This window comes from Trichechus manatus, unplaced genomic scaffold (genome assembly GCF_000243295.1).
Source record: "Trichechus manatus latirostris isolate Lorelei unplaced genomic scaffold, TriManLat1.0 scaffold00081, whole genome shotgun sequence".
Classification (NCBI taxonomy): Eukaryota; Metazoa; Chordata; class Mammalia; order Sirenia; family Trichechidae; genus Trichechus; species Trichechus manatus.
Window position 1 is genome coordinate 3,921,271 of NW_004444017.1, and position 19,459 is coordinate 3,940,729.

Here is a 19,459-nt window from a genome sequence, read left to right on the forward strand (position 1 = left end):
GAGACTTATTTTTAATTGTTAGATTTTTTTTTTTTTTAATTTTTTAACTTCATTTAGTTACCACAGTTGCTTTATCTGGTTAACTGGTTGTTTATTAATGACTTAATTTGATGTGAGAGGAAAATAGAGTGACTAGAATAGAATGCCTTACTTGGTTTAGGAACTGCAATTTTAGGTGCTCCGTTTTGTGGTTTGTTGTAAGGAGTGAAGGCACACCCACCAGAGTTTTTATAAAGATAGAGGGGAAATGAATAACGCAGACTAATAATTTCACAGTTTGGTTAGGACCAACCCTGAGAGAGTTCTTTCTTCCTTCTCTCTATTTTCTCCAGTGCCTTTTTTGTTTTATTTTTACTTTTTTCTTCCCCCCTTTTGACATCCAACTGCTTCCTAATACACCCTCTTGTCCTGTAGGTAGAGTCTGGATATGTCTGTGAAGGCGATCACAAGACCATGGCTAAGGCCATCAAAGACAGAGTATCATTAATTAAGAGAAAACGAGAACAGCGGCAGTTGGTGAGGGAGGAACAAGAAAAAAGAAAACAGGAGGAGAGCAGTCTCAAACAACAGGTAGAACAACAATCAAGTGCTTCCCAAGTAGGAATCAAGCAACTCCCTTCTACTAGTAGTGCCGGCATACCTACTGCCTCCACCACTTCAGCTTCAGTTTCTACACAAGTAGAACCTGAAGAACCCGAGGCAGATCAGCATCAACAACTACAGTACCAGCAACCTAGTATATCTGTGTTATGTAAGTATTTTGGGAACTGAATAAATACGCTAATGACAATCCCAGTTGGCTTTTTGTCTTCGTGTTTTGTATTTTGCACTGGCCTCTTGGTTTTAAATGATGACTCTGAGGTATAATAAGAAATTTGAAATGGGTGTCGTCTAGCTCCTCTGTTTTATTCTTACGTTTGTGACTAATAGAACAGAAGGATGGGAAGTAAGAAAATGTGATTAGGATATAAAATAATTTAACAGGTTTCAGCATCTTGGAAGTTGTAACTTACAGATTTCTATTTTTTATAATTCCTTAAAATATAATTAATACTGGAAAATGAACAGCCTCTCTTAGCTACTTAAAATTGAACTCATTAATCTGGTTCAGCTCTTTTAGCAAAGCTGAATAATGTATAGATTAAAAACTAATGATACTTCTAGTTACTGATTGAATTATCTGCTTAATACTGAGAACCTAGTGGTCTCCAGAGTATGACTTTGAAAGCTGTATCAAAATTGAGGCTGACTTAATGGACCACTACTGCCACAGCCTCTACCAGACTGAGTGTAGAACAACTAAATGGTACCTAGCTACCACCACCAACTGCTCTGACAGGGATCACAATACAGGGTCCCAGACAGAGTGGGAGAAAAATGTAGAACAAAATTCAAACTCAAGAAAAAAGACCAGACTTACTGGTCTGACAGAGACTGGAGAAACCCTGAGAATATGACCCTTGGACCCTCTTTTACTAACTCAGTACTGAAGTCACTCCTGAAGTTTACCCTTTAGCCAAAGATTAGACAGACCTATAAAACAAACAGTAACACACGTAGTTCAACCATGTATATGGACTAAATGGGCACACCAGCCTAAAAGTAAAGACAAGAAAGCAGGAAGGGACAGGAAAATGGAATGAATGGAAATGGGGAACCCAAGGTCGAGAAGGGGAGAGTGTTGACACATTGCGTGATTGGCAACCAATGTCACAGAACAATTTATATATATTGTTTAATGGGAAACTAATTTGCTCCGTAAACTTTCACCTAAAGCACAATAAGATTCTGTGGTAGCCAGGGGATTTTTAAAAAAAGACATTAAAACTTTTCTCCATGTGGATCCCTCGTTTATATATAGAAATCTACTTAATATAATAACTAGTAGTCATGTTTTCATTTAGTTCAGATCTGTGCAAAGAAAAAACTAATTGACCCTAAATATGTCTGAAATGTGATGGGAAAAGGTGAACCCCTTTTTTAATGATTCGTCTCTCGTTTTTTCTTCATTTCTCCTTTAGCTGACGGGACAGTTGACAGTGGCCAGGGATCTTCTGTCTTCACGGAATCCCGAGTGAGCAGTCAACAGACAGTTTCATATGGTTCCCAACATGAACAGGCACATTCTACAGGCACAATCCCAGGGCATACAGCTTCTGTTGTCCAAGCACAATCTCAGCCTCATGGGGTATATCCACCCTCAAGCGTGGTAAGTAAATGCATAAAAGAGTGAAGACTACAGTGAGAACCAATAGATAATCTGCTAAATTCAGATTCCTTCTACTGTCCAAGTAGCAGCATGAGTCTGAAGTAGAAAATATAAATGGTACATTTCTAAAGGAAGTCGGTTTATTATAGAATATAATTGCAGTAGTTCACGTGGGGTAGGATATACACGTTAACGTGTAGGAATTAGTTCAGCTTCCTTCGTGAAAACAACTATGTACAAGATTTAGACTGATCTGCATTTGATTAAAGATAATGCTCTGTATAATTGAAACTGAAGCAACATAGGCTGGAAAGGCACGTGTTTGGGGTGTGGAGTGTGAGGAGAGTTTTTCAAAAGCTTATTTGTTAAAATAATTACTAAGTATTTTCTGTAAGATTTCTTATTATATAAAACACAGGTAAGACCTTTAAACCATTATAGAATGCTGCATGTGAGTACCCTATAGAGTCAAGGAATCCTTTATATGTATAACTGTTTAATTTAGCGCTTGTGTTTAGTTAATCATCAGTTGCTGTGCGTGTTCCTGCCTTAAAGTCTGTGTTGGACACAAGTTCCTTCCCCAGTATATGTTCTTTTGCCTTTTTTCCCTTTATTTGGTATCTGTTTTATTACGGATTTTTTTTTTTTTTTTTTTTAAGAATCAACTTATGGGGATTATTTCCAGAAATATTTTATTGATGTGTGTATACACATATACACACACACTGTTACCCCATGTTTTGTATTAGCCACTCTTCTCATATAGAGAGTGTTAAAGTAGATCATCAGGTAATACTCCATTTCTTTTATTGACTTTCCGTGAGGTCTTCAGAAGAAAATAAAATACATTATCTGCCTTTGAAAGGAATTACAGAATAACTGATCACAGTATAACACTTTTTCAATGAGATCTTTAGGCAGGCAGATTTTCCTTCTTTTTAAGAAAGTTTTTGTGAGAACTCTTGCTCTTCCCTAAATGAAAGTCTTTCTCTGTTAATTAAGAAAAAGCTTCTGCTTATTCAGCTCTTTTATCCTACAGCTCGGAATAAAAGATGTTTATTTGTTTCGGAGTCCATTCATCAGTCCTGCTTTGGCCAGGTCTCAAGATGAATGACCACAGTAACACAAGGAATACTACTAATGTACTGATTTTTTTAACGGTCTAGTTTCTAACCTTTAAAAAAATGGGGCAGGGTAAAACTTTATAAAGACTGTGTAGAAGATGTATTGGCGTGCTCTGACAATATTACTTGTCAGCATTTCTTGTCAGCTTCTACTACTCTTGTTCTAGTTGATTTTTTCTGGATCACCATAACTAGATTTTTAAAAACCTTTTTAATCTCTTGACTTCACTTATCACAGGATTATGAACATTAGAATGATCATTTATGAAGATATTAAATATGAGTCACAAACATAGCTATAGTTATGGATGCTCTGAAAGCAGACTGTTTCTTGCCTTCTGAAAGTAGTATTCTATAGCAGTATCATAAGGAATTATTAAATATTGAGGATTTAAAAATTTTTTTATAGCTTTACTATTTGAATTTTATAGCTTAGTCCAGAAAGAACCTAAGGTGGCTTACAACAATATATGCATTTTAAATGGAATGAAAAAACATAAAAATAAAAGAAACTAAGAGTGGAGAAAAATGGAGCCAGGAATGAAACTAAATAATCACTTAATGATACTTACACACATGCTACTGATCACTACAAATTTGGCTGAAAGCATTCTATGCTGCCAGTTTTGAAAAAGAAAATGTAATTAGTTACACAGTTCACAGTATCTGAAAGAAAATAACAAACTTGCTCAGGACAACCTTCCAGTATTAGATTGCTTTGTAGCTGATAAAGTCTTTTTGTTAAAGTATTTCAAACTTTGTAAGGCTAACTTGAATCTCTAATACGCATGAAACATTTTTAAAGTTATTCTTTAGAGATTCAAAATTAAGGTATTTTTCCAACTAAAGCAGTTGTACATTAAGGTACAGGAAGTTTCCCATATACAGTTGTACATTTCTTTTAGAAAGCTAAACTTTTTCCTAGTAGTTGACTTTTTACCTTTTTGGATAAAGATTGGCAAGTCTAATAAATAAAGTACTGTAAGTCAGCAACTTTTTAATCCGATGCCTTGTACAATATCTGATGCCTTTCTAGAGCTCCTACAGAATAACCTAGTAAAATCTTCTACATCTTATAATGTATTTTAAACTAACAGAATTCATTCTTGTTTATTAATAAATCTACTGAAATTATGAGCTGATATTCTTTGTTTTCCCTGTCTGTTCTGCTGTCTTCGGTCAGTCAGTCATTCTTATTCATACACTCATGAAAATTGGTGTTGTTTTAGAATATTTAGTAAGATAATTGTTACCATAGTTGTACCTTAAAAAGCTTGTACTTAACCACCAGTGTAGAGAGAATAGCAGTGACCCTACCACATATGCTTAGTGGAGTTATCACTCTCCATGGAAAAATTGACTTTGCAGAAATTGGAGGAGGATGGAACATTTCTTTATGTCAACTATGCCCTGTTATCATTGTGCATTTGGTTATTTTGTTTTCCAAGTATTGTGTTTTTCATGTGTATTTGTTTTCTGTTTAGCCTCATTGTGGCCGTAGCATGTCGGTTTGTGTTCCCCATCTTTCCGCTGTTCCCTCTCTGTCCTGCATCTCTCCCAGTGCTCCTTCCTCCCCACCACCAGTGCTGTCTGCACCTCTTTCTCCTTTCCTCCTTTGGACTGCCCCTGAGGAAACTTTTGCCGAAAAGCTTTCTAAAGCATTGGAGAGTGTCCTGCCTATGCACTCTGCCTCTCTGCGCAAGCACTGACGCTCCAGCCTGCCCTCCCTCTTTGTCAGTACTGTATGTAACTGTAAACTTTCTGACAAATAAAAAATTACCAATGAATACATCCAGGCACCAAGAATTTTAATAGAAATTTAATAAAGAACAGGACTAAACTTGCCATGTATTACACTTTTAGATTACCAGTTCTTCCTGTAGGAAACTTTTATGTAAATAAGGCTTTGAAGGGGGTAAAAAGCAAGGAGGCAATGAGAGAGAATGCTTGTAAAGGTCTTGGTACATATCAGTGTATGCCCAATAAAATGTTAGCTTTTATATATTCTCCTGCACCCTAGCAACATACATATCTTTGCATTTTCATATCTTAGTAAAAAAAAGTATATTTCTTAATTTTAAACTCTTTGCTGGCTTGGTCAAAAGCAAGTTTTCTCTATATTGAACATACCCAAATGTATTTTCTCTTCACTTTATTCTGAAGGTACATTAATGAAGCTGGATGAATTAAATTTTTTCCATAGTCAATGAAGAATAATTGAGGAATAAAAGTTGATTTTAATTTGTTAGCTGCTTAAAGTGATGTGTTAGCAAGCTAAAAGGCAACATAATGTTCTCTCATGGAAATATTTTTTCTTAGATTGAATAGCATTGAGCCTTGACTCTAATGAAATGGGCCTCCATCACATATATAGTTTGTATGACTGTCTTTGCCTCGCTCATGTATACAAAAGACAGATCTTTTAGAATTGTTTTAAGTACTGTGGGACCTTGCTGCTGCTTTTCCAGATAGAGAATATAGTTAAGATTCTGACCTAGCAATCTTAAAATCTTCAGATTTTTATTTAGGACAGTGACAGTGTTTTGTGACTTTGGGATACACCTTGAATAAACAGCAAGAAAATGGAACATTTCTGATTCTGTAGTTAGAAAGAGAAGTCTTCTTTTAGTTGTTGTGAAGAAGTAACATTTGAACCACTTGGCTAACTTGATGGTGGTCTACCTATTGAAAAAATGGAACCGGCCTACTCTTTAAAAGGGGTCCATGAAAGTGAATTATTATTATAGTGTGCGTTGTTTGAATTTGGCAAGCAAAGATTATAAATTTAGAGTCTTAAATCTAGAACTGTTTCTGTGAACAAAAAGTGCTGTTAGACCAAGCAAGCTGTTATTTATGTTGTTCTTTTCACCCAATTTAGACACTAAATATCAAAATCAGAAAATTTATGGTTATTAAACCCTTATCTAGGGTAAGAAAAGTACACATGTGCTGATTTGACATGTATTAGAGGTTTCATGTAGTGAAACTATTAACTATCTAGTTTGAGATACTGTCACTAGTCATCTGTTACGATTTCTGATTAGAAGACATACTACTAATTGATGAGAAAATAGTACTGAAGCCTCTAATACAGCACAGAATAATAGGAGTATAGAATGTTAAGAAGACTTAATACAGTAGCTTAAATTGAAGATCATTTCTTACATTATAAAAATAGTTGGGCTTATTACCTTCTTTTAACTCTTATGTCTTTTTCCACAGATGTAATTTTCAGTATCATAAGAGTGAGCATGTTAGTTGTGAGTAAAAACAGAATATTCACTTAGAAAGTTTATTTCATTTCCTTTCGAAAGGCAAGTTAAGTTGTGGGAAAGCAGCTCGTATGTAATGCAAAGAGTCTCACAGATCGGTAACATTGGCCCTGGATGTATTTAATGGATTTTTACTATGCACATAATTTACAAAAGTACTGTTATTTTTTTATTAAATTATAAATTTGGTGTAACCATTTCATAGGGTTACACCAAGCTATCTAGTTGTGCATGTCTAATGTAATTTTACATATGAATGTATGAATTACTTGTCTTATTCATGTTAATACAGCCTCAGTCCATGGTGCATCCGTGTGGGGGGACCCCAACATACCCAGAATCACAGATATTTTTCCCAACTATTCATGAACGTCCAGTTTCTTTTTCACCACCTCCTACCTGTCCGCCGAAGGTAGCCATTTCCCAGCGGCGTAAGAGCATCTCCCTCCTGGAAGCCCAAACTCACCACTTCCAACCCCTGCTGAGGACTGTTGGTCAAAATCTTCTTCCACCTGGTGGCAGCCCAACTAACTGGACACCAGAGACAGTAGTAATGTTGGGTACGACAGCCAGTAGAATAACTGGAGAGCCATATGAGATACAGGTTCCTCCTATGTTTGAACCAACTCAAGTTTACAGTGACTATAGATCTGGACTAGTACCTCCAGAAGAAGCTCATTATTTTATTCCCCAGGAAGCAGTGTATCTAGCTGGGGTGCATTACCAGGCCCAGGTGGCAGAACAGTATGATGGTATTGCATACAACTCACCAGTACTGTCAAGTCCTATGAAGCAGATACCTGAACAGAAGGCAGTACAAGGGGGCCCTCCTTCAAGTTCTGTCTTTGAGTTTCCACCTGGACAGGCTTTCCTGGTAGGACACCTACAGAATTTAAGATTAGATTCTGGAATGAGTCCAGGATCTCCCCTCTCTAGTATTTCTGCACCTATCAGTACAGATGCTACACGTTTGAAATTTCACCCTGTCTTTGTTCCTCATTCTGCGCCTGCTGTGTTAACTCATAACAATGAGGGCAGAAGCAATTGTGTATTTGAGTTTCATGTTCACACACCAAGCTCCTCTTCAGGAGAAGGAGGTGAAGTTGTACCTCAGCGTGCTTACCGAAATCGGCAGGTTGCAGTGGACTTGAATCAGGAAGAACCACCTCCTCAATCAGTTGGATTACATGGCCGCCTGCAGCCTGTGACTGAAGAGCACTATAATTACCATGCCCCAGAATTGACCGTTTCTGTGGTAGAGCCTATCGGACAGAACTGGCCAGTAGGAAGCCCAGAATATTCCAGTGATTCCTCACAAATTACTTCTTCAGACCCCAGTGATTTTCTATCACCTCCCCCTACAGGGGGAGCAGCTACATCTTTTGGCTCTGACGTCTCATTACCCTTTATCCGTCTGCCTCAGACAATGTTACAAGAATCCCCACTTTTCTTCTGTTTTCCCCAAGGAACCACATCTCAGCAGGTCCTAGCTGCTTCATTTCCTGCAGGAGGATCTGCACTCCATCCACAGGTTATAGGAAAACTTCCACAGTTCTTTTAAACTACCCTTCTATGCACCAATACATTTAAGTTTTCTGTCTTTCCTTTTCCTAAATCATAGATTCATAAGGAACATTGTTTAATTTTATCAGTAGAGTTTACCCATCTTTTGGGGGTTATAAACTACTTATACTTAAAACATGAGAGAGAAACTACCTAATTTACCTATAATATATACAGCCCCTTGGAAAATAAATCATAAAAACTAGAATTTTAGTCATTTAACTCATGAAAATCATTCACTTCTGTGTAAGATATTTAAGATATGTAAGATATTTTCAACTGGTAGTAAAAATTCAAGTGTCTGTAATGTAAGGTTGACTCAGCATTGATTATTTTTTATTTCTCCCTAGAAAGAAGCGTGAGTACTTAAAAAAAAATACAAAAGATGAAAGTTTTTTCCTACAAAATGGAAAATAGGGAATACTTTTGGATTACTATTAAGAATTAATGCATAGAATCTTCATTAGTGTAGAGGAATCTTTAAAAAGAGAAAGAAAGAAACAGTTTAGGAATTTGCTCTAACAAATGAAGATGTCTTTTTGAAATGGCATCAATGAGACAACTCACTATGTGTTATATGTCCAAATAAAATATTAATCCATAAAATTAAGGACCAATCCTAATTTTTAGCAACTAAGTTGGAATGTAGTAGGTCGTGGGTTTATTTCTTTATTTTTTGTTCTGTGTTACAAATTTGTAGTACATGTTGCAAACTCAGGAATATTAGATATTTGGGGCCTTGTTTTTTCTCAACAAATTTAAATATAGTTATTTGTGTGTATGAGCACATAACACTCTCTTGCAAATAAAAGCAAAGTATCCCAAACAGGCATAGCAGAATTCAAGACGTGGAGTTATTATTGACTATTTCATGTATTCCCTTGATACGTTTTATCGAATGTATAACCAAAAAACAACCAAACTGCCATGGAGTCAATTCTGACTCATAGCGCCCTATAGCACAGAATAGAACCACCCCATAGGGTTTCCAAGGCTGTAAATCTTTACAGAAGCAGATTGCCACATCTTTCTTCTGCAGAGCAGCTGGTGGGTTCAAACTACTGACCTTTTGGTTAGCAGCTGAGCACCACGGGGGGAGAATATGCAATTGTATATTCAAAACATATTTGTATTTTTAAATATTCTATGCCTTTGTAAAGTACTGTATGTTCTTCCTGTGTCTTTTCCCCATCAAGGGCATACACAACCCCAGAAAAAGTACATAAAATATCAATTAGAGTAGCACTGTGAAGCAAAAAGATCCAGAAACTTGAAAATTATATTCAATGGGAATGCAGTACACTCACATCAATACTCCAGTTGTCATAGCCCCTAGTGCAAATCGTAATGCATTGCTAGCCATTCTTTAAACTTCCCAAAGTGAATTTTCAAATGTCAAACAGGGTGTTTAATTTATAGACATATTACTCAATGAATGAATATTTATAGTAGTTAAGCTACAATGAAATATGTTATATCCAAGTAAGCTTCAAAAAACCCCTTCTAAATTGAAATGGACGTTTTCATTTCCTTAACTTCTTTTATATAGTCCTGCATTCACATCTCACTTTCTCATTTAGATGTATTGTCTTTTTGAACTTAGACTTTTTGATAATTTTGATCCTCTAGGTCAAGATTTTTCAACCTTAACACTATTGACATTTTGGGTTGACTAATTCTTTGTTGTATGTGGGGCGGGCAGTGGGGGGGCTGTCCTGTGCATTGTATGATGTTTAGCAGCATCCTTGGCCTCAACCCACTAGATGCCAATAGCACCCTCACCCAGTTGTGACCACCAAAAATGTCACCAAATATTGCCAGAAATCCCCTGGGAAGGGGGACAGACTTGTTTCTGGTTGAGAATCATTGCTCTAGGTACTTAGCAGTTGATGATGATATCAGATTTTCTTACATTTCGATAAAAGTCAGCATGACACTACCCGAAGTAGCAAAAGCTACCAAATTAGCATTGATTTTGTCAAATACCTTTTTTAAAATTAGTTGTCCACACAAAAAAACTTTTTCCCATTGATATTCTTATCACTTTTTTCCTGATTATTATATTTCTAATAATTTTATTATGAATCTTACTATTATATATTATAGCCAGCTAAAATTATAGCCTGATCAGCAGTGGTAGGTTAGGTTTTCACTGTCAGTGGTTTTTGCCTGGGATAAGAATGTGTTTTGTGATATGATCCTTCTCTAAATTTTTCTTACAAAAGATGCCCCGAGAGGCCTTTCTGTATATTCTTAATCAAGGTAATATTTTATTTTGTTCATGTGAGCTCTTAAATATTTATTGCAAAAGCCTGTCTTCTATACGGTTACTTTCTATACACATCTTTAATTTGTTATGTTCACTTCTTTCCTTCAGGCACAGGGGCAGAGCCAGGGTCAGCCAACCTCAAGTAGTTTAACAGGAATTCCATCTTCCCAACCCTTACAACATCCTCAGCAGGTAAGAACAACTTGTTGCTAGATTTTATGGGTTAGCAGTGGCCAAAGTGCTGTTTTACATCTTTCGTAAATTAGATTCCTGATGTGAATGACTTGCTAAGTATTTGAAAGGAAATTAAGAGGTATAACATTTCTTTTGTTCAGTAACATTTTAGAAAACCTTCTCTTTTTGTTGTATTTTTAAAAAACTTAATAAATTAGACATACATTAAAATTTAAAAGAATCATTGTTACTTATACGTTATAAATTTGTTTGCCTTCTTAAATAAGTCTATACATAATAATACAAAGAATATCAATTTTGTTTGTACTTATATTTATGACTTGTTCCTTTATGAGCATTTTGTCATTGCTTTCATTGCGCTTGCCTCTGGTAATGCTGTACCCCTCCTTTTTAATTATTTCTAATCTGCCATGGGATGGGGTATCAGATTTTATGCTAAGAGGCACAGAATGAAAGCCTAAGAATAAGTACTTCAGGAATGCTAAAAAAAAAAAAAATTTTTTTAAATTTCTGATTTGGGGTTGTGTTCCAGAAGATTCAAGGAATTCAAGAGATTAGTGCAGTGCATTCAATATCACAAGCTGATCATTCTAAGATTAAATATCTATAGTTCATCACTGACATTAGTTGTGATTGCATGGGAATAATGCTTTCTTTGTGCAGTTGAATATTTATTGGCTGTTTTAGTTTATAGCCACTACATGGTCATAAAAACTTCCTTATGAATTATCTCATTGGTAGTTCCCTAAGAAGTGTATTTTTTGATCGCCAAATTATAAGTAGGCTTCTGTTTCTATTAGTTTTTTAAACAAAGCTTTTAATTTCCCTTATTATAAATGGCTCGCACTTAGTCCAGTATGTGGTCATGTAGGCATTTGATAGCAGTTTAAGATTTGGTATTCCTTGTACAAGATAAAATCACTTAAGAGCATTTTGTACAGAAGGAATTGATTAGTTTGGTTATACATTCATTCAGTGACCAATACCACTCTATCTTGTGGAATTTAAAGGCTGTGAATTTTTATATACTTTGTCTTGCCCCTGCCTTTTCTTTCAGACAGGTAATCTGAATCTATATATAATTATGATTAAATTCAAGTAGCCACATTTTTGCCAACCTCAACAAGTTCTATTTTGTTCTATTATCAGAACCCTGGTGGCACAGTAGTTAAGAGCTCAGCTGCTAACCAAAAGGTCAGCAGTTTGAATCCACCAGCCACTCCTTGGAAACCCTGTGGGGTGATTCTGCTCTGTCCTGTAGGGTCACTGTGAGTCGGAATCAACTCGACAGTAACGGGTTTGGTTTTTTGTTTGTTTGTTTTTTTAATAAGAATATAAATTACAGGTTCTATAAAGTTGGTTGAGGATAGAAGCACTGTCATGGGTACCAGTCTCCTAATTTGCTCATCTTTGGACATAGGTTATCCCCAACAGACTGCTCTGTTTTCCCTTTTCCAAACAAATTTGTTACATATCTTTCATATTGTGGGGTGTGTGTGTATATGTATTTACTACCAAATGAGAGCGGGATATTGAAGCAGCCTTTTGAGTTCAGTGAAGAGAAAAGTGTGCAAGGATGGGGGAAGGACAATTCCATAAATGTCAGGTTAAAAGAGTTAAGGTGTAGTTGACTCTTCTAGGAAAAAATAAATTGCTATCTCTATACTACAAACAACAATTACTTTCTGATTTATTGATGTTTTTATATTACATACTTTTTTGTTGTGGCTTATTTTAAATACACCCACTCCTCACTTATCTACATGGTAAAGTTCCAAAGACCAGGTCGTTATAGGAAAATTGGCATTATGCGAAAATGTAGTATGGCCACATTGGGTCATAAAATGGAGGATGTCTACGTCATTATGCAACTGCCAAATTACATTATTCTATAACTGCCAAACCACTGAGAATCATGGCCCAGCCAAGTTGACGCATAACCTTAACCATCACAGCCAGCATTACTCTCGCTTCTCAATTTGGCATTTATTACTGCCAGACATATATCATTAATGCACAAAATAGTCAGATAGTAGATTTTTTGCTGTTGTCATAAATGCAAAATGTTGGATAACAAGATAGTTGATAAGTGAGGAGTAGGTATATAGCATGATATTCATGTTTAGTAGAATATTAAAATTAAGTCCTCAATTTATAAAAGAAGTATATGTAATCCAGAATATTTAACTTTTCCATAGTCACATATCAGCAAGTTAATGGAGCTAAATGTTAGAACCTAGAATTCAAGATCTCTAGGATAGTGTTCTTTTTTCTGTATTGCCTTTGTTTTAGTTATTGGAGTTTCACATTAAAAAAAAAGAAAGGTTGAAAACCTTCTATACTCTATGGATAGAGTCTGTCTATTTTTAGGTGTGATTTTTGTTTTAAATACTGTCAGGTCTCAACCCCACCTTAGGGAATCTTGTCTCTACTTTTATTATAGTGAGGAAAGAAATGTACTTTATAGCAAAGATTTCTGGGACATAGTAAGAGAGGGATTGCTTTTTTCATGTTTTTATCAAGAGTCCCTTCAAGTGGTGTGCTGAGTCTTTGGAGTTACCAGAAGTAGATCCTTCCTACCAGGAAACTGAGTGGTTTGGTGCCACAAGCAAGTTAGTGAGCTACTGTACTAAATAATTTCTTTCATTAGAGCACCTGTAGAGTCTTCAGGTATCTCTTACTTTTCTGTCAAGCTGAGGCTTATAAACATTTTTTTTTCATCATAACACCAGTGTCTAACAGTCAATAAAGGAGGCTTGAACAGGTTTTATGAGCCAAGTTTATGCAAAGCATGATGTCAGGCAGCTATGCTAAACCATACCTCCTTGACTGAAGTGTTCGTTGTTATAACACTGTGATTATGCGCAAGCAAATCATCATAAACTCCTGGCCTACCCAGGAGTGCCACTTTTCCCTTAATGCTCTAAGGTATAACTAGCATACGTGCCTTCAGTTGTCTTAAGAGTGAGAGTATATGCCCATGAAACTGCTCATTTTTTATGGATTCCCCTATCCCCCAATTAAACAAACAGTTTTTTACTAATTGAGTTCATGCTCTGGCAGGCCATGTGCTAGGCACTGAGAGGTTACCAAGATAGATCAGATAAGACTGTTTTCAGGGATGCCAAATAAGCAAGTAGACACCTCCAAAATAAATAAAGATAATAGCTACCATTATATACAGTGTGCAAAGCACTTTACCTATTTTTATTTAATCCTTATAAAAACCCTGTGAAGTGTAGTTACTATCATTCTTTCCATTTTACCTATGGGAAAGCTGAGACTTGAAGAAGCTGGGTAATTTACTCAGGTTTACACAGCTTGTAAGAGGTAGAAACAATTTGAATCCAAGTAGTCTAGCTCCACAGCTCACCATTTGACTACTACCCAATTATGTCATGAAAGGAGAAGGATTACTTCTTTCCTGAGCAGGAAAGGGTATCAGGAAGCCTTTATGAAAGAGATGACACTTGAATTGGACTCTGATTATAAATTAGACTCAGATATAGGAATAAAGGATATTACAGGACCCTCAACTGCAAAAAAGGGAGTGTGGGCAAGGTAAGAGAAGTGTGGGACATAAGCAAATATACCTTTAGTTTAGCTTAGCTAGAACATAGATATGTGAAGGTTTTGGTTCAGGAAAGAGTCAGTTAAGTCCAAATCTTGATGTAACCATGGTTCACCAGTAACATTTGGGGAGGAGATTAGGAAAGAGGGAGTAACATATGATTACCATATGCCCAAATAGGAGGTGGGAACTTTTCCTCAAGTTAATCCCTTAGAAAAGAGGGGCATTACCATATATTCAAATCCTTATCATACTCTCATATTACAGGGCTCTCTCACTGTTCTTTAATTTTAACAGTAATAACCAAAAAATAAATAAATAAAATGGAATAGATGAAACAAATATGCCAACAAGGACCTTAAACTGTGTAGATGGGAATGTTTATAGAGAACATCTGACAGAATTGGTTAAAAAACAGAACAACAAAAAACAAATTAAACATGGATTTAGTCCTTATTTTAGGGGCATTATTTCACTAAAGTACTGTATATCATTTTAAGCAACTTGTTTAAAGATCACTTTAAGAAGTTCACTTAACAAAGGTTACATGAATATAAATAAACCTACAAGAATAATGCAGGGGAAAAAAAATCCAACTCTCCTAATATTCAAACAAGTGCTGATCACTGCCAATTTTATCACAAAACATAACTTAAAGGGAAGTTTAAGGCTCCAGAAGACTATTAGAGTGCCCAGAATGTAGCTCCAGTGAAAATAAGGACACTATTGTCTTACGTGTGCAGAGTTTGAATAGGAGGGTGAGGGACAATATTTCTAAATTAATGTATGTAATATGCAATCTTATTTAGGTGTGTAAGTTAATGAGTGAAATATTTTGTAGATACTTGTATCTATTTCATTCGTAGTCCTTAAAGTTTAACTGCATTCAGGTTGGCCAAAAAAGTTTTCTGTTTTTTTAGTTCCTCTTTCTCAGTGGGAAAATGAGAAAATTGTCCTATGTTCAGAGTTGTGTTATAGTTGGCTACTTAATATCTTAGTTGCTGAAAATAAGTTTTTAAAAAAATAAAATAGGAATGCATCATCAAACATCATTAAACAGGAGTAAAACAAACATGACTGCTGTCACCATTATATTTCACCATTCTTTTGGTGATTTTAATTGGCATAGTAAGAAGTAAAGAATAAATATCAGGAGAGCAAAAGAATTTGCAAACTATCACCTAACAAAATCTGAGAAGCTCATTTAGGTAGATAGATACATAGTAAATATAGAATGAAATAGCTTATTTTTATATCAGCAGTAACCAATAAGTTATATGGGTATACCAGGACATATATATATGACTTATTTTAAGCATTATTTTATGTAGCAAAAAAAATCATAAAATATTTATCATTAGGCGATTGAAGCTATTGATAAATGAAAAGAAATAAAAGTAGCATGTTGTAGAACAACATTTATAAGATGACATGCTTTTGTTTTAACAAAAAAAAAAAAAAAGAATGTACCTGTGTGTAATTGACCATTTATTCATAGAAAAAACCTCCATAATGGTGATGTACCAAACCATTAATTGTGATTGCTTCTGGAGAAAGGGGAAGCAGTACTTTCATTTAAATTTGTAATCTGATATGTTGGTTAAATTTTTTATTAAAAACAAGTATTGTTTTTGTATTAAAAAAGAAAAGAATTTTAAGTTATAGGTGTTAAAGGGTCTTGAAAGTCAGCTATAAAATTTAGATTTTTACTTGTTAGATATGACATTAATTTAGGGACGGTGGTCGTGTTTTTGTCTGTTTGGTCTATTATAAAACTTATTATTTGAATGCCGTTTATGTGCCATAAGGTGTCTTATAACACAGTGCCTAGCACATGGTTGATTCCCAAGTGTCATCTCCTTTACCCTACTTGAGTTGAGTGATAGCATCCTTGTTTTCAGAGGAAGAGACCATCTTGACACTATGACAGCTGACAAATGGTAGAACTAAAATTTGAAAATATCTTCTGATTCCAGATTCAGTGCTTTCCCCCACTATTTTGTAGCTGTAAGCAGATCTATCCTTCAAGCAGATTAATTATGCAGTTGATAAAATAGATTAAGGAGGAGGAATTAAAGGAAGAGACTCGATTAGCCTAATATAGGAGTCAAAGTGAGAGCTGATGCCAAGAAATGAAGAAAAAGTAGGGGAGAGGTGCTATTTGGATGTGATATCTGAAGGAGTTTATAAATGACCTGCTATTGAGGCAAGAAGGATTTTGGGTGAAGAACCCGCGGTAAGTAAAGTTTTGAAACATTGGTTAATTGTCCTTAGTGGTGCCATCACAAATCAAGAAGACCAGAGGAAAAACAGATATGTGAGGGGAATTGATGAATTTGGGTTTGTGTGTGTCTTGATTACTGAAATTGTCATCATTTACAGTTACCGAAGGTAAACATATTTCCTTAGGAACATGCTATTGATGACTTAAAACTAAATCCTTATGTTTTATTTTCAGCCACAGGGAATACAGCAGACAGCCCCTCCTCAGCAGATAGTGCAGTATTCACTTCCACAGACATCAGCCTCCAGTGAGGCCACTACTACACAACCAGTGAGTCAGCCTCAAGCTCCACAGGTCTTGCCTCAAGTATCAGCTGGAAAACAGGTAAACTCTTGATTTCTGAAGTGATGCTAAAAGGGATCCCTGTGTAACTTGTCCTTTTATGTGAGTAGTTGTCTGTCTTCTCCTCCAATGGTGAAATATTTATTGAAGATGGTTAATATCACTGCAAAAATTAGGTGAAAGTTGCTTCTTTTGTATATGTGCATTGGTTAATATAAATGAGTACATGTTGACAACAGTGACAATCCAAAAATGTTTAACATTTAGCTTTATCAGTCTAAAATAGATTTGATAGGTATTAGAACTAATGAGTTAAAGAAAGGCATTGTGATAACTGAATCTTATGATATTCTCTAGAATTGTGTCAGCTGATAGCTCATCTTCTGGGTTTGCAACTATGCTGTATTTTCATGTCCATTTCTTTACTTTTTCCCTCCCTTGTAGCCTACTAACAGTAAGTCATAAACAACCCTTATATGGAATGGTGTTTTTTCTAAGTAGTTGTTCTTTTAATCCCTTGAAAAAGTACCCTGAAGGAGGTATGCTCTTCTGAATAATCTTTCTTCAGTTTTATCTTTGATACTTGTTGTGCTTGTATGTTGGCACAGTGTGTTGTTGCTATCATATTTCATTGCATTTGAGATGTCATCAATTTTAAGATACATCCCAATTTCACAGATGTTAAAATGATGGGAGCCAGGGGTTGCATCCTAGAATCAAAGAAGTATGGTAATTATATCTACTTATATAGGGCTGTGTTAGTTAGACTTAAAAATTGTAGAAGCAGTATAGATAAAGTCTAACTCCACTACAAAGGAGTTAATTTAAATTTCAGTAACTACTGTCATAGCAGTCATAGATTTAATGACAGCAAACATCTCTACAGATTAGAATATGTGAAATCTTATCTCAAAGCTGTAAAAAAAAATGTTCATGGAACAGTCCTCTTTTTATTGTTGAATAATAAAGCATTAGCAAAATACTCCGCAATAAAAGGAGTGGAACAGTAGCCGGTCTGTCAGCCTCTTTGTCTCCTGCTATCCTTTCCCTATTGTTACATGCATATTAACTTACACTAATGGATGCAGGAGTGGATTTTTTTCCCCCTTCTTTTTGGCTAATATATAAGTCTTGCTTTGGCCATCTTGCTTTCTAAAAAAGTCTGTCTGTTTTGTTTTTCTTTACCTTCTCAGCTTCCAGTTTCCCAGCCAGTACCAACTATCCAAGGCGAACCTCAAATCCCAGTTGCGACACAACCCTCAGTTGTTCCAGCCCACTCTGCTACTCATTTCCTCCCTATGGGACAGCCACTCCCTACTTCCTTACTCCCTCAGTACCCTGTGTCTCAAATTCCGATATCAACTCCTCATGCGTCTTCAGCTCAGACAGGTTTCTCATCCCTTCCCGTCACAATGGCAGCTGGCATTAATCAGCCTCTGCTGCCCTTGGCTTCATCTGCTACAGCAGCTGCAATCCCAGGGGGATCAACTGTGGTTCCTAGTCAACTTCCAACCCTTCTGCAGCCTGTGACTCAGCTGCCAAGTCAGGTTCACCCACAGCTCCTGCAACCAGCAGTTCAGTCCATGGGAATACCAGCTAACCTTGGACAAGCTGCTGAGGTTCCGCTTCCCTCTGGAGATGTTCTGTACCAGGTATTGTGCTAGATAGCAAAAAAAAAAGAGGATACCAGAGGGTTTGGTTCTAATAGTAGTAGATTGTCAAAAGATTTAAAAGCCTGCTAATTATCAGAATAACTATCAGTAACAAAAGTTGTTGGTCTCAACTAGAGACGTGAAATAGTAAAATTCTGGAAAAGGATAGGGCAATGATGTCTGATGATTCCTGTCCATTTATTTCAAGGCACCTCTTGGGAGAAAAACGCTTCTCTCGGTATTAAGTGTTTAAGCTGACTGAATGCTAGGTATGGCTAATAGTAGAGTGTATCAGGCTACTTTTTTTTATGGTAAAATGAAAAGCTTCAGGGTTTAGATTTATAAGATTAGCATGTCATGATATGACCAGATTGACTGATACCTTGAAGATTTTTTGCATTTGGCCATTAAAAATTGGCTAGAAAGTAGATATTTTTCTAGAAGGAATTGTTAAATCTGTTCCTATTTAAATTATTTCCAGGAGGGGAAAAACCAGTGGTTTAAAGTATGATTGTAGAGTCCTGTCCCTTAAATTGGAACCAGTTTATCATTTCATTTCAAGAATGACCTTTAAATGTTCCTTAAATTACAGAAAGAGTGATTGGGCTCCTGTTCTTCTTTGCTATGTGCTCTTTTTTTTTTTTTTTTTTTTTTTGGCATGTCTTGCTGTTTTGCTAATTTGATGACCCAACCTGCACTAACTGCCTTCCTCATTTCTGTCACAGGGCTTCCCATCTCGACTGCCTCCACAATACCCAGGAGATTCAAATATTGCTCCCTCTTCCAACGCGGTTTCCGTTTGCATCCCTTCTACAGTCCTATCCCCTCCCATGCCCACAGAAGCGTTGGCTACACCAGGTTATTTTCCTACAGTGGTGCAGCCTTATGTGGAATCAAATATTTTGGTTCCTGTGGGAGGTATAGGAGGACAGGTTCAAATGCCCCAACCAGCAGTGAGTTTAGCACAACAAGCCCCCTCTGCATCCTCCCAGCAAGCGGTTCTGGAGGTAAATGGAATTACTGCATGTTTATATATAA

General features: G+C 36.1%; 1 protein-coding gene across 6 annotated transcripts in view; it reads left to right on the plus strand.

Moving 5' to 3' along the window:
• The window catches only part of WNK1 (WNK lysine deficient protein kinase 1), a 173,028-nt gene that overhangs the window by 125,721 nt on the left and 27,848 nt on the right, over positions 1–19,459 (plus strand). For 3 of the 6 annotated variants that reach the window (XM_004381201.2, XM_023735696.1, XM_023735697.1), the window contains 6 exons: positions 415–751; positions 2,022–2,209; positions 10,546–10,629; positions 16,662–16,811; positions 17,963–18,421; positions 19,147–19,428. In XM_004381201.2, the coding sequence (XP_004381258.1) occupies positions 415–751; positions 2,022–2,209; positions 10,546–10,629; positions 16,662–16,811; positions 17,963–18,421; positions 19,147–19,428 (1,500 nt within the window). Of the gene's footprint in view, positions 1–414; positions 752–2,021; positions 2,210–6,897; positions 8,137–10,545; positions 10,630–16,661; positions 16,812–17,962; positions 18,422–19,146; positions 19,429–19,459 lie in introns of all 6 variants that reach the window. The other 3 variants (XM_004381200.2, XM_023735695.1, XM_004381202.2) reach the window with 3 other exon arrangements.